Genomic DNA, 21,236 nt, shown 5'->3' on the forward strand with positions numbered 1-21,236 from the left:
TTCCTTATAGGTCTATTGGGAAAAAAGAAAAATAAATCTTTAAAAAATACAGCCTTTGCTTTACAGAAATAAATTAAATTTATGTTTAACAGACACGACTCTCGGTTTTTATATGTTATCATGCTCACTTATAACATGCAAGAAAAGCTATCAACGAATAAAGTGATATTCACAAAAATAGTTTTAAAATAAGAAATTGTGATAGTGTGAAATAATGAAAGAAAAAGTTAGTTTGACACGGATTATAAAAGCTATTCATTGACACTACTTTTAATAATATAATTATATATTATGATTTTAAATAAAAAATAATATAATTATAATCAAAATATTATTATTTGACCGTATTAAATGGATGTAATTTGTCGTTTTTCTGTATGATAATAAAATTAGTTTTGTTACATAAAACAGAATCAAAACTTTTGACCATAAACAGCAAGGCATTTGATTAGTTTTAACATTGCATCCATGAGAGAATATCTGAAAATTCTCAAAAATGTTTCTTCTATTTTGCAGGTGAGTTATTTGTATTACAAAGAGAGTAAAATTCTTTTTCTCATATCAAGAGAGATATTGAAAATTTTCTCTCTTAATAACGATATTTTTATAATCTTACACGAGAAATTTCACTTATGTATATTAGTTTTGCACTATCATACTGTTACTGTTAGCCACCAGAAAGAGCAAAAGCAGAGAGGCAGAAAGACGGTAGTTAGCGCATGCACGTGGTAAGTATTTATTATTTTTGAGCTACTGAAGTAGTTATTGAAAAGTATGAAAAAGCATTTGACATAAAACCCAATCTTGCACTCTCTTCCCTCTTTTTAGATCAGGGGATAATACATGGTAAAACATTAATCAACAGTTTTACAAAGCAAAATAGCAGCAACAAGTAGCAGAGGCCAAATCAACAACTAAGTGCATCTTTCTTGTTTTAATTCTCAAGCGAACTGACTAAGGAATTCTTCCACGGTGGTGTACTTGACATCGGGGTACAACTCAGAAGCCTCAACCCCAAAAGAGGGCTCGATCTCAAAGTTGGTGTGGTCACCCTTCACGAACACAGAGTGGTTGATTGATAATATCACATTGATTGGAATAGGAGACTCTGCAACAAAAGGGGATATCAGTAAATGAATACCATAGATCAAGGTTCAAATTTTGCGCATTTATATTTAACATACCTTCAATGTCCTTGAGAAGCTTCTCCTCTGGCACATAAACCTTTTCGAGGGTCTTCCCAATCTTCTTCTCCCACAAGGCCACAAGCTCGTTGAATGAGTAAATGTTCTGAGCGGGCCTGAGGTAGAGAATCTTGTTCAACGTCCTAGGGTCATCCACGGCTCTGATGGTGTAGGTTCCAATGTCCTCTTCCTTGTTGAAAATAGCTGCAAGTGTTCAAGAAAAACGTACACGTTAATTAACAACTAATGACATTCGATATGTGCTGGTCGCTACTAGAATTTATTTACATGAGTTACCTTTAGGATTTCCATCGCCGAAGATAATGACTTTGTCTTTAGGTGGAGGTGGAGCGAAGACTCCTGGTTGAGCTAACGTTGGCAGAAAGTAGCCGGCAAAGTAGTTGCTGGCAACGAACGTATGGGGGATTCCTTCTGCTTCAACGGCACGCCGAATTTGGACTTTGACTTCGAACGCAGATTTTGCTGGCTCCACTGCATGCACACGATCCACGTCGTTCCCGAATTCAGAAGGGAAAAACCTCTGCCAATTCAAAAATCATAACACACTCGGTTAACAAAAATCAACCTTCAAAACTACTCTACATGATTCACCAGTAATTCATTCTATTTTTGTTAAACAAATTAGCGAGATATTTTCCTACTCTGGTTTTATCTTCCTAATACGCTTATTAAAAGTTTGTTAATTATAACATGAAAGATTCATATGCTAAGGATGAAATTCTACAGGAACGTATATTCGAATCAAAGTCCAAATAAACAAACAGGATCTAGAGGATTGGAGTGAGGAGAAAAAAACCTTAATGTTGCCAGCCTCCTTAATGGCAGCGATGATCTTGACCTGATCGGCAAGTTGCAAGTGACCCACGGTGGAAATGACCACATCTACCTGCTTTACGGCTTTCAGCAAGGTTTCATGATCATACAGATCCCCCTGCCATTGTCAAATCAAACGGTGGTTAACTAATCAAATATTATACTCGCTCTTCATGAGCATCCACCTGCACACAAGTGAAGTTAAACGGAGAATGAAAGATGATGTCTTACATGGACCAGATTAACACCCAAAGCCTTAAAATGGTTGATGAGTTCAGCCTTGGCGGGGTCAGAGACGGTTGATTCCCTCACCAGAGCAAAAGTTGGATGCCCAGCCTTTGCGCTTGCTTCCACAATATGTTTACCGATGTAGCCGGTGCCTCCGATGATCAGAATCTTGCTTTTCTCAGCCATTTTCAACCACTTCTAAAGCTCACTCTACACCTTTACTTTCTACTCTGTTTTGCAGTATGCCTTGTGCTCCCTCACCCTTGTTTAATAGCAAACCAACACCCCCAAAATTACCTTGTTACCCTTCTCTTTCCAATACAGTCATACTTCCAAAAATCACTTTTTCCACGGCTTTGGGGGTCTACCCATGAAAAAGTCAAGCATTTTCATAATAAAATATAAATTATGATTTTTCAGTTCATAAAAATAACTATTTTTTCAAAAATAAAAATCAACCTGGTCCCCGTAAAATAAAATATTTTGATTTTAATTCTTTTCTCTTTCTAAAGTTAAATATAATTACTTTTATGCTTGACCACTGGTTAAAAATCTGAAGTTGGGGAGAAAAACTGTTCAAACACGCTGCACATGGAGTGAGTAGGATGTCAAATTCGTTTTAGATTATACTAGTCTTTTATATTTAATTTTAGTAAATAACAGTCAATGGAACTTAATATTATGCATACTTTTCTTACTTTTAAATGAAGGTATCAAGTTAATGGGAAAGAATATGAGAAAAATATTATCATAGGTGATGTTACTCCGCACATAACAACCCTTCAACGCCAATAAAATAATATTTTTTTCTTTAAATCATAGAATAATATATAATGAATCAATTAGAAAAATAAAAGCATTATGTTTTTATTAAGTATTGGAAGAGTATAAAAAATTAAAAGATATACATATACTTTTTTTCTTATTTAATTGTATTAAGAATAAAAATGATAAAATTTAACAAAAAAAAGTCCTCCTCCCATGAGGAAAAATTACTAAAGTGAGTAATTTAATGTAAAAAATTATTCTTGAATTTCTTGACATCTATAATTTTTCCTATATCTGTCTCCCATCTTAATAACAATTAGGGTATCTTTTTCAATGAGCTAAAATGATGACTAAACTAGTTTTGGTTTTCATTCTCCAGTGGTGATCATCCTTGAAATCTTAATTTCAAAGGAAAAGAAGTTGGTGAGTTTTAGTCCTCACTTGGAGTTGGTGGAATGCCACTATTCATTTCAATATTCATAAATTTCGGCCTTAACACTCTACGAATATAATATAATATATACACTGTGTTATAATGCAGAAAAAAAGTATATACTTTTATAATATATATTAATGAGTTTCTGTGTAAATATACCTAACAAATACATCAACAGTATCTTCAAAATAACAAAAATAAAAGTTAAGTTAAATTGAAAATGGTACACAGCAACCAACCCGCAAGAAAAAGACAATGTTTGACAGCTTGCAGGAGAGGGTTATTCCAAGTCTTCATTGACTAACAATTTCAATATTTTAGTTCAAAGAAATTTAATAGGGTGCAGGACTTGGTAAGAGAACTGAAGAGGTTAAAATATTACAGGATAATTTGAAAATGATTCTAGCTATTTCTATGTTAAACTAAAAGTTTAAATATCTAATTTAAATTTTACATATTTTAAATATAAAAGTTAATAAAACAAAGGGTTTTAAATTAGAGATATACAAAACTCAAACACAAAGGTTTTCTTAAACAGTTTAGTCTTTAAATGAATTGCACATGAATATAAAATAGAGAATCGAACTAAATAAAATAATTTTATAAAGATTTTAAATTGTTTGAACCACCAAACGATTCTCTTCAAACCATGTTATGAAGTCATTTGATTTAATTTATACATGTAAGTACATGGTTTCTTTTGGTAATAATCTAAAGAACTACTTCAACCTTTTATTTTCATGTGAATAAACCACCAATTTCATCTTTATATGATATATTCTATTTTAAATAATAATTAAAGCAAACAAATCACATGAATTATTTAAGATAAATGACAATAATTGAATTTCTTGCAAATTGATGATAAAGGAGTATTCTAAAAAAATAAAATGAAGATAAGAATGATTCGGAATTTAAATACCTTTCAAAAGTCTAAACAACCATATTTTGAAAATATTTAATTTTCAGTGGTTAACTTTGGTTTCAACTTCCAATAGGAGTTTGTTTCTTGGAGGGTCCAGTATCTTCTAGAAGGAAAACAGGTTTCTCGGATTCAATGTATGTGGACGGTTTAAGGATCAAAGGAAAACGTGTTTACATAAGGATAAGAATGTGACACAATAACTGGCCATGATATATCATTTAAAAAAAATAGGTGAAAAAAATTATTTAGATTATTAAAAAAATAGAGAATTATAATATTTCTTATTGTATATTTAATAATAATGATAATATATTTTAAAATGTAGAATAAAAATTACCATTGAGTATTAATTAAAGGTTAATTATCTTATAAATTTAAATATCTTTTAATTTTTTTTAAATATTAAGTATTCAAAATTTTGAATTTTTTAATCAAATTTTACTGCTTAATTTTTTATTTATTGAGTGATGTAGCTGTTATATTGATAATTTACTTATCGCTCCACTATAATTTTTATGGTTTGTAGTGAAGTCGTACTGTGTGTAGTCAATCAAACCACAAAATGTCATAGTTAGAATGATTAAGTAAGATTGTAGAATAAAATAATAATTATATCACTTATTTAATAGAAAAAAATAAATAGGAGATACTTTCTTAAAAATAAAAATAAAAATAAAATAATTAATAAATAAATAATATTAATAAAAATTAATTAAAAATACTTAAAATTTATACAAAAATTATAATTTAATTATAATTCTAATTTATCATAAAAATATCTATTTGTTATACAATTCGATAACATTAAATTAATTAGGATAATATAATTTTATTATGTTCTGTCTTTGAAGAACCTTTTTTATACATTGTGCAATTGATATCACGACCAGATGATGAGAAAGTTCTTAAATAACTTTTATATTTTGTCTCCCTATAGGTTTCATTAAACTTATATATTGAGTCAAAGAGTCATAAATATCTAATAAGAGTTTTGTTGTTAAATAATCGTCAGATTTCCCGTCAAAAGTGTATTAATTAAGAATATCATATGTTGTTTAAGGTCTAAATGTTGTCTCATAAATAGTTTATTGCATATGCAAATTAATTGAACATTTGTAAGTATTTGAATGTCAAAATCAATTTAACGTTTAATAAATAATAATTAATGCAGCATTTAATACATGCAATCTATTTTCTCATTTTAAATATTTATTTATAGGTTTTGTGGTATGACTTTTTATTAACATTAATTTACTTATTGTGACAATTCTACTTTTATATTAAGTTAATAAGTTTTGATTTTAATTTATTATGTTATATTTATGTCGATAAGTTCAATTCAAGGTCGACTTATTCGAGCATGTGAATGGGTGTCCAACTTGTTTGATAGTTGGCCAAGTTTAATGTCCTAAGTTGGTACTTGACTACTCAAGCTCCTGAATGACCAACCGGTTTGGTTGGTGAATTCATACTAGGTAGCTATATTCCAGGATGTGGGATGGCCAATAAGGTTGGTATGTCAATATGTGTTTGGTGATTGATCAGCTTAATGGCTTAACTCTAAACCACTTATTAACTATCTAAATTGGTTTATGGTCCAACCTATTTAGTGACTATTCAAACTTGTTGATTGTCTATGATATGGTTGACCAAAAATATCCTACGATACAAATTTGATTTTGAAATTTATTTAATTCAATATAATTTAAACTTATATATATATATATATATATATATATATATATATATATATATATTTTCTTTTTTTTATTATTCATAAATTTATAACTAGACACTATTGTATTTTACTTATTTTTGCATTTTTGTGAATTTATCATACAACTGTTAAAAGAAAAAAGTTTGATTAAACAAATTTGTTACTAAATATTTCAATGAAGATGCATTAGTGAAAACACGTGCTTATGTAATGTCATACTTTTGTGATAATAAAAAAGAATAAAATCATTTATTATTATTATTATATTTATAAAATTAAAATAAATTTTGTAGTTTTACTGTAAATAATTTTTATTTAGTTTGTAGGTAATTTTATAATTAAAAAATGATTAAATTTAAAAAATAATTAAATAAAAAATGATTAAATTTTAGAAAAATAGTCATTAAAAAAATAAATTTAATATAATAATTATTTTGATTTATAAAAAAAATATTTAAAGGATAAAATTAAAAAATAACTGTGAATGTCAAAAAGAAAATTCTTTTATATAAAAGTGTAGATAAATAACTATAATTATAACTTTTTATTATATATATATATATATATATATATATATATATATATATATTTGATCTTGCATTATTATTAGTTATATAATAATACATAATTTAAATATGTTATTTTATATTTATTATGTACTTTATCATTTATTTATTATTTACTCAAAAACTAAAATTGAGACAAAAATTTAAAGAAAAAACATATCATCTTAAAACAGACACATCAAAATTTGGCAAAACCAATTAAATGATAAATTAAAAAATTAGATTAGATACAAATTTTCTTTTAAATGCATCTAATCCAAACACCATATTAACAACTTACTGTAATATAGTCAACCAGATCTAAGTGACTTCTTCCTGCACCTCTATGCACCCTCATAAATTTTTTATTCCACTATCTATCCCTCTACTGTATGCATTTCTACTTCTTCTCCCAGTCCTCGGAATATGATTTTTTCTCTTCCTTTAAGCGAAATTATATGATATAAGATTCAAGTCACTTCTAACTTTGAAACATTGAATTTATTAATATTCTTTATATAATATTTAATCTTATTATTTATATTAATATGAAATTTAAATTCATATTAAAATTATTTTTAACAGGAAAAAAGAAAGAAAAAAGAAATAAAAAAAGAAAAGAAAAAAGTAGAAGCGAGGAAGGAAAAAAAGCTTCTCAAACACTTATTCTGAATGGTATTTTTAAAATACATTCTAAAAAATGTAATTCAAAACACATTTTCAACTTAGAAAATACTTTTTTCTAATTACAAAATCTGAAATGCAATTAAAAAAAATTATATCTTAGAGTGTATAATCGAAAAAAACATTTTTAAATAGAAAAATACATTCCAACTTACACTGTCTGAAATGCACCTGTATATAAAATCACCAAGTTATCGACCAGTTTGCCCTGTGCTTTCTAACAAGGACTCCACTACACTATCACAAATTTTGACCTCAAGAACTTCATCAAATCAGAAAATGCCTCCACAAAATTTGGACCCTCTAATGAGAAAAAGAGAGACCCTACTTCGACTAACGGGTAGGTCCATTAATATATTTTATTCTCGCTAAATATTCACATCATTGTGTTCACATAATATAAGTTTTATCTCTGTTACGTACAAGAACTCGTTATTCAAACTATAATCACATTACCGTCAATGAAAATAGTATATAAGAGACCATTAAGTTTACTATTGTTTGTAATTTCTCACAGTAACAAAACTCAACGTAACTTTAGCTAAAGTCTAGAACATGAAAATTGTAATTGTGGAAATTATTGCACGTGTCCATGTATGGTTTAATAGATTTTTATTTATTTTGTATTTAGAAAAACAATATTTGACACCTTTTTACAACTAGTTGACATTCATTTTAATAATATATATAATTATGTATATCAAAATTTAAAATTAAAAAAAATATTATTATAAATTTTGGACTATAATGTATCTATTTTGTTTTTTATGGTGTTAACATAATATCACTCTTTAGTATTGTTTTGTTCTCAAGTTCATTAAGATTATAGGGTGTGGTAAGAACATAAGCTTCCCAGTTAAAGTCTAAGAGGAATGATTGGGCATCTTTCCCAAATCTACTGAGTGACATCGTTAGGGTCAATCACTATACATTTGAGGTATTGTCTCTTTAGAGCCTTGTTTGTCATGTTTTTGTCTTTGAAAGATGTCTCGAAAGGTAGAATGAAGAAGGAATATTTAAATTGTTTTAGGCTCGACTCCCGAACGATGTGAGACTATTGGATATGATATGAACAAGTATCCTTCCACGTGGACCAATGAAAATTTGACATAGGTAATAATTTTAATTAAATGCTAATTAAATAGACCATACTATATCATGATATATTGGAGATGAAATTTCACGAGGATCACTTGGCCGCTATATATAGAAATTCTCGAACAATAGTTAGATTTGACACCATCAAATAGCAAAGGACAGTCGACATTTCGTATTCGGCATCAATTTAATAACATGTTTAACGAGGCAACACAATTCTTCCTTACTAACAGTCATATCTCTTACCCGACAATCATATTTTTGAATATGAGCTGAATCTTCATCACTAACGCATATCTCTTACCTGATAGTCATATTTTCTAAGATGAGCCAAATGCATATAACAATTAATGAGACATCAATGTGATTCATGAAGCAACACAATCTTTCATCGTCAACAATCGTATTAAAAAATTCTTTTCACATGTTAACTTAGTCGAAGCTCAAGACTTTAGGGGCTTATATATGTATTACATACCAATCAAACTACGTCAAATCGATCGTCTGAGCTGAAAGGAAATCGATCTGTATTAATCAGAATTAACTAATCATCTACCTATTTTAAACATGTCAATAATAGAATTAGATTGTGATTAGGACAACCTTGATAAAAAACTACTGGAAAAACTTATATATATATATATATATATATATATATATATATATATATATATATATATATATATATATATGATTGTTGAATTTTATGACGTATTTATTACATTATTAATTGTTTAATTGATTGAATATGAAGTAACTTGTAATATCTTTAACAACACACCTGATGGATTGGAGTATAAGAAAAAAAAATTACTTCAAGTATACACTTAACCACATACATTTAAAATAATAGTTTTAGAATAATAATACTGTAAATACTTGCTTTAGTATCATAATTACTATAATTAATATATTATTAAATGTTTATTAATTTTGGTTATTATTTAGATATATATATATATATATATATATATATATATATATGCAATAAAATATTAGTCACAATAATAATAAAATTAATATAACAATATTATAATTATTATGGTAGTATCTTATTATAAAAATACATTTGTTACTAATATAATAATATATTATTATTATTTATTATAAAAATAATCAATATCATCATTAGTAATAATTTATTATAGTACAAATAATAACATTATTAATATTATTTTATTATAATTATTATAGTGAGTCTATAATGATTTTTTAAATAATATATATTTGAAAAAAAGTAATATTTTAAATTAGAAAAATACTAAAAAATAAGTAAGTTAATAAAATGACAAAAAAAAAAAGAGTTCAGCAGATATTATAATAGCTCCTTGAGGTTTATATCCGATAAATCAGTATATATTATTCCTTATCCGGCACCAAAGAAACAAGCCAGCTTTTCCTTAACCAGAAAGTAAAACAATATTATATACAAACAAACCGTACATATACAGTTCTTACGACAAAACAGACGGCACTACTCATATACAGTACATAGGTAACATCGGCAAATATTCATGTCACGCCCTAATTCCATTTCTGCTATTAGTTTTCGATGATCCCAACTTAGCCACGTCAAACTGTGAAACATACTTGTTGGAAGAAGCTTCCATCAATGGTGGTTCATTCAGAAATGCCCACCTGCTCTTAGTCCACCTGCACTCACACAAATCACTTACTAACATTAATTTACTCACATAATCTAAATTAATGGGATCCATAATAGTAATTAATTAGGTTCTTATTATATATATATATATATTATCAAGATACTTTTTAATTTTATTAAACTTGCTAATGTAATTCTGTTTGCAAATTGAGAGTGTCGATACCATAGTGTAAGATGTATAATTTTCTGTTTATAAGAAGAAAAAAAGTCTACAAAAACCGGCATTTAATTTACCAGCAATTTTTGTTCATAAGCTGCTCCAAACTGTTTTCGTCAACATTGATGATGCCTAAAGACTTGTGAGAATGAGGCTGTCCATTATCCATCATAAACTTAAAATTAAACTAGGCTTTTAATATTTAAATCTCTGACAGTTATAAAGAAGGGGTAAATTTGAGAGGTGAAAATGAACGTTAATGTAGAAGTGAAACCTGAATAGTCTGAGATAATTTGGAAATAGCTCTGAGGTGTTCTAACTCTGTCTCTTTCTTTGCTGTCCAGAAAGCATTAATTTCTTCTTTGGTGAGCGATCGATTCCTCTCTATTGTAGCTGAAACAGTTAAAAATAAGAAGCCTAGTTAGAAATCACGTCACGTGCATAAGACAGTACTTTTTATTATGGGTACCTGATTCAGGATCTAAGGTTGGAGAGTCCCATCCTGCCATAAGAGAACCCATTGCTGTTGCTGAATTTCTTTCTTTATTTGAAACTCCAATGTATTTCCAAATGGATAACCTAGTTTTTTTATATGAAGAAAGTTGTATAAGGTATGTTATTTATATAAGTGGTGGTTTAGTGCAGTGACAAAGCTCCTAGTTGTTTATCTTATCTATTGGCAGCTTTTTTATTTGTGATGACTATTGCCAATATGTCATCCAAAAGTGTTGGTTAAGTGATAACGATTATGAAAAAACTACAAAAATCACACACGCTTATAAATAAAAAAACTGACAGTGGTTTCGGACAGCACACAGACTACAGAAAACACAGCGGCCATGAACATCGCCGCAGTTTTTTGTTTTTTGTTTTTAAATATTAGTTGCTTCTATTTCTTTAGTTTTAGTTCTACTCATATTTTTTTTCTAGTGTTAATAATTTTTTTTAAATAAGTTTTTGATAATAGAATATGTGTCAAGGTCAATTTATCTCAAACAGAACACTATCCATCTATCACGTTATAAAAAAGTTGTAAAAAGAAATTATTAAAAAAATGTTTACCTTTTTTTCTCTACCCGAACACGTGAAATCTTGCTTAAAAGAATATTAAGAAAATAAAAAACAAAAAAATATTTATAAAAAAAACTTCTTTTTTATCTGAAAATAAAAACATATTATTTAATTCTAGCAATTCATATAGAAGACATTGGAATGATTTCTATTTTTAGCATGGAAGGGTACGAAAAGAAATTGAAAAAATGAAATTCCCACTTCTCATAAAATCCGTAAGTTTATATATATATATATATATATATATATATATATATATATATATATATATATATATATATATATATATATATATATATATATATATATATATATAAGGGGTTTGCTAACGCGCGTATGCCTGTTTTTCAGTTGGTACATTTTAGCAATGTGTACCGGGTTTTAGTAGACAAAAATATCCTTATATATTATGAATTCTAAGTTTTAAGGTTAAGGGTATTTTAATAATTTTTATTCTCAAAACTAAAAAAGAAAAAAAGAAACCTCCAAACCCTTACTCACCTCTGTCATTCCTCTCAACCCTTTCTCTTTTCTCTTTCTCACCCCAATCTTTTCTCTGTCATCCCTATAGCCCCAATTGAAAAAATCAGAAACACTTGCTGTTAAACAATCTTACAAAAAAATGATTTTATATTGAGTTTTCATCTTATAATTTTTGTCTTATATAATTTTATCCAATTTTCACAACCATAAAGGAATTGGTAATTGACCTGGAAAAAATAAAAAATACTCGCTGTTAAACAATTTCTTACCAAAAATGATTTTATAATGAGTTTTTATTTTATAATTTTTTGTCTTATCTAATTTTATCTAATTTTTACAAGCATAATGACATCAAAGGAATTGGTAATTGGCCTGGAAAAAAATCAGAAACACTCAGTTGTTAAACAATTTCTTACAAAAAATGACTTTATAATGAGTTTTCATTTTATAATTTTTGTCGTATATAATTTTATCTAATTTTCACAAGCATAATGACATCCGAAAGAATTGGTAATTGGCTTGGAGGGTTTTTTAGAGATGATGATTCAACAAATACAGATGATGAAATTAGAGAGGTTAGTGAAGATGGTGAAATTGAAGAGATCTTGAATGAACCTTTGCCTTAAAGGTGAATATGTCAATGACTCAACTCTAAGGAAAATTTTTTATGTGTTTCTGATTTTTTTCAATTGGGGCTACAGTATGAATGACAAAGAAAAGGTTGAAGTGAGAGAGATGGTTGGAGTGAGAGAGATGAAAGAGAAAGGATTGAGAAGAATGAGAGAGGTGAGTAAGAGTTTGGGGGTTTCTTTTTTTTTTTTGAAATTTTGAGAATGAAAATTATTAAAATACCCTTAACCTTAAAACTTGGAATCCATAATATATAAGAGTATTTTTGTCTACTAAAATCCGGTACACATTGCTAAAATGTACCAATTGAAAAATAGGCGTAGGCGCGTTAGCAAACCCCATATATATATATATATATATATATATATATATATTGATATCTAATCTTTATATAAAATTATTAAAGTCTATTTTTATTGATATAGTGTAGATAAACTTCTCTTAATATACCACCTTTATCATACAGAACAAAAAAAAATAGTATTTCTAGAAACAATAGAATATGGAGTACTCTATCTTTTGTAACCCAACAAATATATTCTCATACATATATATACAATGAAAAACAAAAGTGTTTATCACAACATAATCTTTGTAAAAAAGAAAAAACATCAATTATCTTAAAAAAGATAGAGAACCCGAAAAATATGACAGTAATGATAGATTTGAGTCTCAGTGATCAAAATAAGATATAACTGTAGTTAGTATTATAACATATACAAAATGTCTAAACATAAACATAAATAATATATTTAACAATAATTTTTTTTAATTCAAATAATACAAAAACATTTAATAAGTTATATAACAATTATATAATGTTTTTCATAAAATGTATTTACATTTAACTTTATTATGTGTTAATCATATATATTAAGTGCAAGTGTATCTTTTTTTTATTATAAATAATTGATTTAATTAAAAAACTGAATTTAAGTGAATAATAACCTCTCAAAAATAAAATGATACATTTTTTTTAATTTATAAAATAGTTAAATTTAAACTAATTGTTACTTAGAAGATAAATTTGAAAAAAAGTAAAAAAAAATCCTCTAAAAAATAAAATAATAAAATATTTTTTAATTAAAAAAATTATTAAATTTAAATCAATAGTTACTTAAAGGATAAAATTGATATAAAAAATGTAAAGAATATCCTCTTTATATATAATTTATAATAGGTATGAATACGAGGATTATTCAGTTGAAGCTACCAATTAAACTTAAAACTGAAAAAAAATACACATATTATTATATTAATTTTATTTAATGAACTTTTGTTATTCTAAATTATTATTACTTTTTTTTGCCATAACTAATAACAAATGTTAAATAATTTATAACATTTTTCTTGCTCTGAGATAGGTGCATATTTCACTTCTCCTATGTTAAAAAAAAAACTGTAACAATATTGTTAAATATGTGGTGAAAGAATGTTATGTTACTGAAAATAGTTAATATTATTCAGAATAATTTTAACTAAAACGTTTTAAATAACAATATTTTAAAACAGGGGTTTGCTAAGTAACTTGGTTTTTCAATTGTTACATTTTAGGATGTGTATCAGGGTTTAGTAGACAAAAATACCAAAATATATCATGGATTATAAGTTATAAGGTTAAGGGTATTTTAATAATTTTCATTTTTAAAACTAAAAAAGAAAAGAAACTTTCAAAGCCTTGCTCACCTTCCTCATTCCTCTCAACCCTTTCTCTTTCATCTCTCACTCCAACATTTCTATGTCATCCCTGTGCTAGTCTCTATTGAAAAAAAATCAGAAACATTCGTCTAACCCTAATCTAACTTCCTTACTTATCCAATTTGTTTATGTGATTTGTGAAGTTAAATGTTTTATTTACCATTACATTCTTCTGACTTAATTTTTAATTGGCTAAACTTGGTTTGATTTTGATCTTGGTTTATTGATAATGGTTGTAACACAACAAAATTCTAAAATTTAAAAAACGAAATTTAATAATAATCAGATGGGGAAATATATAACACAACTCTCCAATCAAAAATCAACATCAATATCATCAATTATTTTGTTATTAAATTGGAAAACAAATGAACGAAATCAATTGGGACTAGTGTAGAGATGACAGAGAAAATGTTGGAGTGGGAGAGATGAAAGAGAAATGGTTGAGAGGAACAAGAGAGGTGAGCAAGAGTTTGGGAGATTTCTTCTCTTTTTTTTTAGTTTTAGAAATGAAAATTATTAAAATACCCTTAACCTTATAACTTAAAATCGATGATATATTAGGGTATTTTTTCTACTAAAACCCGGTACACATTGCTAAAATGTAATTTTCTTTATATTTTAAATAAAGTGGCATTCAATCCCTTACTTTGTTTGACATGCTAACTAAAATTCAAACAAAATAAAAATAAATCTGCAAGGATTAAAACTAAAGTTTGATAAAAAAAATTGAGCACATTTTATAAGCAATAACATTAAAGAATTAATTGTTATATTTTAACAAATATAAAAGAGTATACTTTTATAAGTTATCATATAAAAATATAAATAATTTATGTTTTGTGTGAATATTATTTAATAAAAAATATGAAATATATTCATACATTTATCGATATGGTTATATTTATACATTTTAATATAAATGTAAATTTAAATAAAACAATAACTATAAGTGTTATTTTAATAAAAACATCCCTTTTAAGCAAGATCATCAAGCACTAATTTCATTTCCGGTTTTAAATTTTGTTTATCTCATGTTGGCTACGTGAAACTGTGAAGCATAGTTGTTGGAAGAAGCTTCAATCAGTGGTCTTTCATTCAGAAATGCCGAGCTGCTCATGGTCCACCTGCATGCACACCAGCCATTTGCAAAATATATTACTTTCCACACAATTAATCTAACTTATAATTCACCAATTGGGCAAAATTACCACATGTAACATAATGTACCAGTAACTTTTCTTCACAAACTTCTTCAAACTTTTCTCATCAACATCCCTTTCCAAGGGCTTCTCTATGCGGTTCTTGACCACTGTACAGGACATACCAGAATTCTCTGAATCCTCAAATTTTCGGGTCTGTTCAGGATCCATTAGTAGACAAAGAAATATATTGGTATGGTAGGCTTTTTTATATTCAAATTTCTGTCTGACACATAATTTGTACTAGTGAGACTTGTAGAGATGTTAATTTAAAGTCAAACCTGAATAGTTTCAGATAATTTACAATCAGTCTTCTCTTTTGTTCTCCAGTAAGCATCAATTTGTTGTTTTGTGAGTGATCGATTCCTCTTAATTGAAGCTGCAATGGTACAAAATACAAGCCTCTTTAAAAATCACAAGGGTTTTATTATTTCGACACAAAAAGGTAAAGGTAAAGCTAACGTAAGTGCATAACTTGGTATTCGTATAGTACTGATTATTGGTACCTGATTCAGGATCCAAGGTTGGAGAGTCCCATCCTGGCATAAGAGAACCCATTGTTGGTCAATTTCTTTCTTTATTGTAATAAACACGAAGCTATATAATATATATATATATAATATATATATATATATATATAGGTGCGATAATGAGGAAGCTCCAGCTTGTTTCTCTGTTTTGTAGTTATCTCTTGTCAAGTTTTTCATTAGTGATAATGGTTACAAATGAGACCGCGTGAGTAATAATGATGAGAATGATCTTACTAACTAAGAACAAACATTACCGCTTGTAGTTTGGACATAAAAAATAAAAAATGAATATACTAGCTCTTAGTTTCGTGCAGCACATAGACTTTTGAAAGGCGGCGAGTGTTTTTTTCACTCCTAGATTCATCATCAATTTCTTTGGACATTTTTACTCTTTTTAATTTCCAGTGATTAAAAGTACACTTTCTGCATTTGGGAGGATAATCTATTGCCAATTTGAAAGATTTTTCAGTCAAAGATAGTCAAAATAGTCATATTCCTTGTGTTTTCTTATTGGAAAGCATTTCACATCAACCCACTGAATATTTTTTATTCCTTCGCTAAAACACTGCTTTGACAATTAACACAAAAACAGCTTGTTAACGGCTCTATAAATGGTCATTGCGAGTTACCCCAATAAAGGAATATACAATTAAAAATCACAACACAGATAATGCATGCTATATATAGCACGAAATTCCGACACAAAAATCCTGGAATGGTACCACGTCTCATGTAAACAAGACTCTGTTTTTGCTTATCCCATTGCAGTGTCCTTATCATTTGAATTGTCCCCACATCTAAACTTACAACCATGACGACGAGGTTTGTCAGGGTTATCAGGTTCAGAGTCACTCGGTTCAAGAAAAAGTCCCCTCAGACATCTTCTTCGAACCACGGGCCTGTAAGGGACCCTCTCTACCCGGTTTATGCTGACTTCAGCCTTTGGTTTCTCCAAGCACGGTTCTTTCACATCAGGGAGAATAACACGAACACCAGGATCTCTTCCATTGATGGTGCCATGGGACATGATCGAATTGTTGATGCTCTGAATGTTACTGTTGACGTATGTCTTACCCGCTTCGTCTTTCTCCGTGGATGTGCTCTTCTTCCCTTCGGAATTCGGCCTAGTTGAATGAGAACCCGCCACGTGCATTGTCACTCCTCTGTTATCGCCGGCCAGAGTTACCACACTCACTGTTTTGTCGTCCACGTTCAGTGTTGGGTTGAGAGCTGAAATGTCATCGTCGTCACCCTTAGTGGGATTTTGCTCGTCGGATAATGATATGGTTGAAACGTTCCTGTTCGTTGGATGTGCTGATGTTGAAGCTGATGGCATGACCTTTGTGTCTTTCGCGCTAGGAGTCGATGTGGAAAACATCATCTTTCTCTCTATGGGGTTGGCGTTGGATTTAGGCTGGTGGGGTTGGATTGGTATTTCCAAAGGGGCGTGGAAATTCTGAGTAGGAGTAGTATCCAACTCCAATTCCTTCGCATTTGGCTTCGAAGGTGTTGGAGTTGATGGTGTTGAAGAGGATTCTGAGATAGAAGACACTGGCGAATCAATGGTGACCGAAGGAGCTGGTGAGTGTGATGATGGAAGAGAATCTGAGACTTGTTGAGGTTTAGTTTTTGGGGTTACCTGAGGAGGGGAGGCTGTGATTGGGTAGAGGCTATTCCAGGAGGACGAAACGGTGGTCGACGAGTGGAAAGAGATTTTGATTTTTGTTTTGGAGGAGAATGAGATTCGGTGGAAGGACCTGTGATCCAAGGGATCCTAAAACCACACTGCTGGTTTTTGCGTGGCATGGATGTTGGTATGGTTAGTATCTGAAGGAATAACAGAATGAGTTTTTTCGTTTCTTTTCACCGGAAATACACACAACTTGTTCTATTTTGGCTGATCTTAAAATCCCAAGATTGCGCTAGCTGTGTATATATACTGAACAAAGAACAAAGAATTTATACCTTGGATGTATTGGAGGACTTTTGTTAGAATTTTGGTTTGACTAACCACTTTTCATTCCCAAACTTTTTCATACTGATTTCCTTGGAAACTTCTTGGTTTGTGCTTTGCTTATACTTAGAGATTTACGTTTTAATCAAACGTATGCAAACCATTCTTATCTTGATCTGTGCTTTACGTATGCCTCTCACGAAAGAAATCCCAAGCATATTCTTGGCCTCTCAAGCTTCCTGAAATAATGGTTTTAGTCATTCATCACCGTGTTAATAAATTGATTTCATTGAGTTTGCTCTGGAATATATAGAACTAAGCTTAAAATAATCATCCGTGAGTCAGTAAAGTTGGACAAAAGAATGAGAAAAACGTGATCCAATGGGGTTGGCAATTCCATGTTTAAGCAACTACAAAGTTCCTTTCTTCATATTCTCCTTTAAGAAAAGAATGCAAAATGCAAGATACAAGCTACTGTTGTGGTTATATGAAAAAAATTTATGTTTTATTTTGATTGAACAGAAGCAGAACAACAAATGCTAGGATTGTGCGGGATACTACGACTTCGCCAAAACCCTCTGAGGGGCGCAATATTTCAACAATTCCAAGGAAATGCGATATCTAACCTCAACAAAATAAGTTCAAATTTTGGATGTGTCACGTCCTCTCCACGCAAAGAGCAGAAAGGATTGGAGAATGTAACAGTGTCAGAGGTACTAATGACAAAAGGTGAAGAAAACATCGGCTCCTGGCTTTGGTGTCGAACTGATGATGCTGTCATTAATGCAATGAAAAACGTAAGACGGTTCAATTTGCTCAAAAAAACAATCATTAAGAATGCTTCTTAACTAACATTGTATAAGGTTTCAGATGGCTGATAATAACATTGGATCATTGGTGGTACTAAAGCCAGAAGGGCAGCACATAGCAGGGATTGTCACAGAAAGAGGTACATGCGGTTCTTTCTAATAACACCCTTTTGTTCGGATAGAAAATTCATTACCATCTTTCTAATAACTACGAGCTAAACTGAACCCCTTTGTTGAATGCATGCATGAACTACAAGACTGCTTAAAAAAAATAGTTGCACAAGGAAGATCTCCCTTATACACACAAGTTGGTCAAATAATGACTGACGAGGTTATTTTATGCTCTTTCATTTCCTATATATTTGATATCCTATTCTTGCATATTTCTTGTGAATGATGATGAGGGTACTCGTGAACAGAACAACCTGATAACGGTGACCTCTGACACCAACATTCTTCAAGCAATGAAAATTATGACAGGTAAGGGTAATTCTCCTTCTTCTGATATTTTGCCACAGAGATTAAGGCTCAAAGGTAACTGTTTCTTGCAGAGAATCGCATTCGGCATGTTCCAGTTATAGATGGGAAAATAGTTGGTATGATTTCCATTGTAGATGTGGTGCGAGCAGTGATGGAGCAGCAAAGTGGAGAATTGAAGCGACTCAATGACTACATCAGAGGAGAATACTATTAGCAGAAGAATTCAACCATGTATACCGATTTGGTGCTAGCGAATTCATGCATCAAATTATAATACACCTTTATATTTCATAATAAATGGGATTTCATTTTTTTTACCACTTTGTAGAACATCGCTGTACCAAATCCAGATTAACGCCTGTTTGTACAAAATAGTTGTTTTTTTCTAATAAAGAAGGAAAAAGTAGTTTCAAGCAAGAAAAAGAAAAGAAATCGCTGACAATATGTTTTAGCGAGGAAATATATATAGATAATGATACTTTGACAACATTTTTGGACAACATTTTAACACCATCTTTGTGTCATTCTGTGATTAGTCCATGTTGGTGTTTATGTCTTGGTAGGTCTCTATTTTTGTCCAGAATATCAAATAGGTCATCTTTTTTTTTTTACGTCTGAATTGAGTTTTTATTTTGTGAAAATTGCAACGATTAGACTCCCATAGTTGAATTAGGCCCAATGGTGTTAGTGTATGGTTGACGTTGCATGCTAATCTTCATTTTAAATGACGTGGAGTAGCTTATTTGATGTATGAAATTCTGATGTGTCTTTTGATTTTTTTTTTTAAATAAAAAAAATTGTAAAAATAAATTAAACATTAAACTACATAATTTGTTCCAATTAGGGATTATGGATTGGGAAAAAGGAAGTTTGATTTTAGGATTCATCCAAATTAGAAATTAATTTCATAAATTGTTCTCGCGTCGTCACCGTCTTCGCCCATCATCTTTCTCGTTTTTCCAAACCCTCAGGTCGCATCTTCTTCGCACATATAACCACCACACAAGCCTCCATTAGCGCAACCTAAATCATGAGCACCATCACGACGCGTCAACCTCCATGAAACATTACCCGACCTAATTATAGAAAACTCAAATCAATTTCATCACCTGCAAATCAAATGCAGAGGAGCTCTAATCCAGAAAAATTCGCAATTCGAAAAACCCTAAATCGTGTTCGAGCTCTCCATGGCCACAAATCGCATTTGAATCGTGATGTCGTTCTGCAAGTGAAAACCATGACTATTAAAACATCATGGAGCAGTAGAACACTGAAGAAGATTCAGAAAGAATGCAGCTGCAGAATGTTGAAAAACATTTTGAAACCAGGGAGCATAAGAATGTTGAGGAACATTTGAAAACCATGGCTGCACAATGATATCATGCAAGAGGAGAATATACAAGAAGATTTTGTTATGATGGAAGTGCATAATATGCTCATAGAAGTGTTGTATGCCCAAGAACATTTTGTTAGCATGAAACTGCATAATATTGCCACAAAATTGGAGAACAGTATGATTGAAGGGCAGAGCGAATGTTGGTGCTGGAGAATATTATCCTGGAAAAGCAGAATGTTCGTGAAAAATTTGATAGCCATTGAACTAGTGAAAAGAATAATGGAGAAACATTATGGCCAAAGATATGATAGTCATTAAATCTCCAATTTTTTGATTGATTCCTAATTTTTTTTTGGATGAACCCTTAATAGGAACTAAATTCCTAATTCTTATATACAAATTTGTTTAACTATCTTTTTCCCTTTTCTTTAATTTTAAAAACACAAAAATCCACTTTTTCACGAAATAAATACTTAATTGAGACGTCGAAAAAGAAAAGAATGATTCTGGACGAAAATAGAAACTTACAAAAACATTAAACCTATTATTATTGATTGTAAAATAATTTTGGACCCAGAATGACACGTAAATGATCTTAAAATAAAGATATTAGATTTAAGAAAATTATAGAAAATGAATGAAAAAAAAGAAGAATAGAAATTAACAATGAATTTCACAGTTTTTTTATCTCTTTGTTCTTTCATTTCTCTTTCCGGGTTCTACCACAAAACAGTTCAGAATTAAATTATAATAACAGGAGGCGAAAGAAATAAAATCTCCTAAAAAAAAGCATATTTTACA

The 21,236-nt window shown here is 29.5% G+C and overlaps 4 protein-coding genes across 4 annotated transcripts; 1 reads left to right on the top strand and 3 right to left on the bottom strand.

Moving 5' to 3' along the window:
* Positions 1–785: 785 nt before the first annotated feature.
* LOC148190597 (phenylcoumaran benzylic ether reductase Betv6) lies at positions 786–2,496 on the bottom strand. Its single transcript, XM_088102770.1, has 5 exons — positions 2,250–2,496; positions 2,002–2,136; positions 1,482–1,725; positions 1,185–1,388; positions 786–1,108 (listed from the first exon to the last, which is right to left on the bottom strand). The coding sequence occupies exons 1-5, from the start codon at positions 2,430–2,432 to the stop codon at positions 942–944; spliced, it is 933 nt and encodes a 310-aa protein (XP_087958896.1). The 5' UTR covers positions 2,433–2,496; the 3' UTR covers positions 786–941.
* Positions 2,497–9,731: 7,235 nt separating this feature from the next.
* On the bottom strand, positions 9,732–10,855 carry LOC148190598 (uncharacterized). Its single transcript, XM_088102774.1, has 4 exons — positions 10,712–10,855; positions 10,517–10,635; positions 10,320–10,396; positions 9,732–10,072 (listed from the first exon to the last, which is right to left on the bottom strand). Exons 1-4 carry the CDS (start codon positions 10,761–10,763, stop codon positions 9,937–9,939), a joined length of 384 nt encoding a protein of 127 aa, XP_087958900.1. The 5' UTR covers positions 10,764–10,855; the 3' UTR covers positions 9,732–9,936.
* A 4,273-nt stretch (positions 10,856–15,128) lies between these two features.
* Positions 15,129–15,884, bottom strand: LOC148190599 (uncharacterized). The gene is made up of 4 exons (XM_088102768.1): positions 15,833–15,884; positions 15,608–15,705; positions 15,355–15,482; positions 15,129–15,251 (listed from the first exon to the last, which is right to left on the bottom strand). Exons 1-4 carry the CDS (start codon positions 15,882–15,884, stop codon positions 15,152–15,154), a joined length of 378 nt encoding a protein of 125 aa, XP_087958894.1. The 3' UTR covers positions 15,129–15,151.
* Positions 15,885–17,508: 1,624 nt separating this feature from the next.
* Positions 17,509–19,507, top strand: LOC148190600 (CBS domain-containing protein CBSX3, mitochondrial-like). The gene is made up of 6 exons (XM_088102772.1): positions 17,509–17,675; positions 18,333–18,607; positions 18,681–18,759; positions 18,877–18,950; positions 19,039–19,099; positions 19,171–19,507. The coding sequence occupies exons 1-6, from the start codon at positions 17,594–17,596 to the stop codon at positions 19,311–19,313; spliced, it is 714 nt and encodes a 237-aa protein (XP_087958898.1). The 5' UTR covers positions 17,509–17,593; the 3' UTR covers positions 19,314–19,507.
* Positions 19,508–21,236: the final 1,729 nt, after the last annotated feature.

Source organism: Vigna umbellata, unplaced genomic scaffold, assembly GCF_029865625.1.
Source record: "Vigna umbellata cultivar VRB3 unplaced genomic scaffold, Vumbellata_1.0 scaffold_721, whole genome shotgun sequence".
Classification (NCBI taxonomy): Eukaryota; Viridiplantae; Streptophyta; class Magnoliopsida; order Fabales; family Fabaceae; genus Vigna; species Vigna umbellata.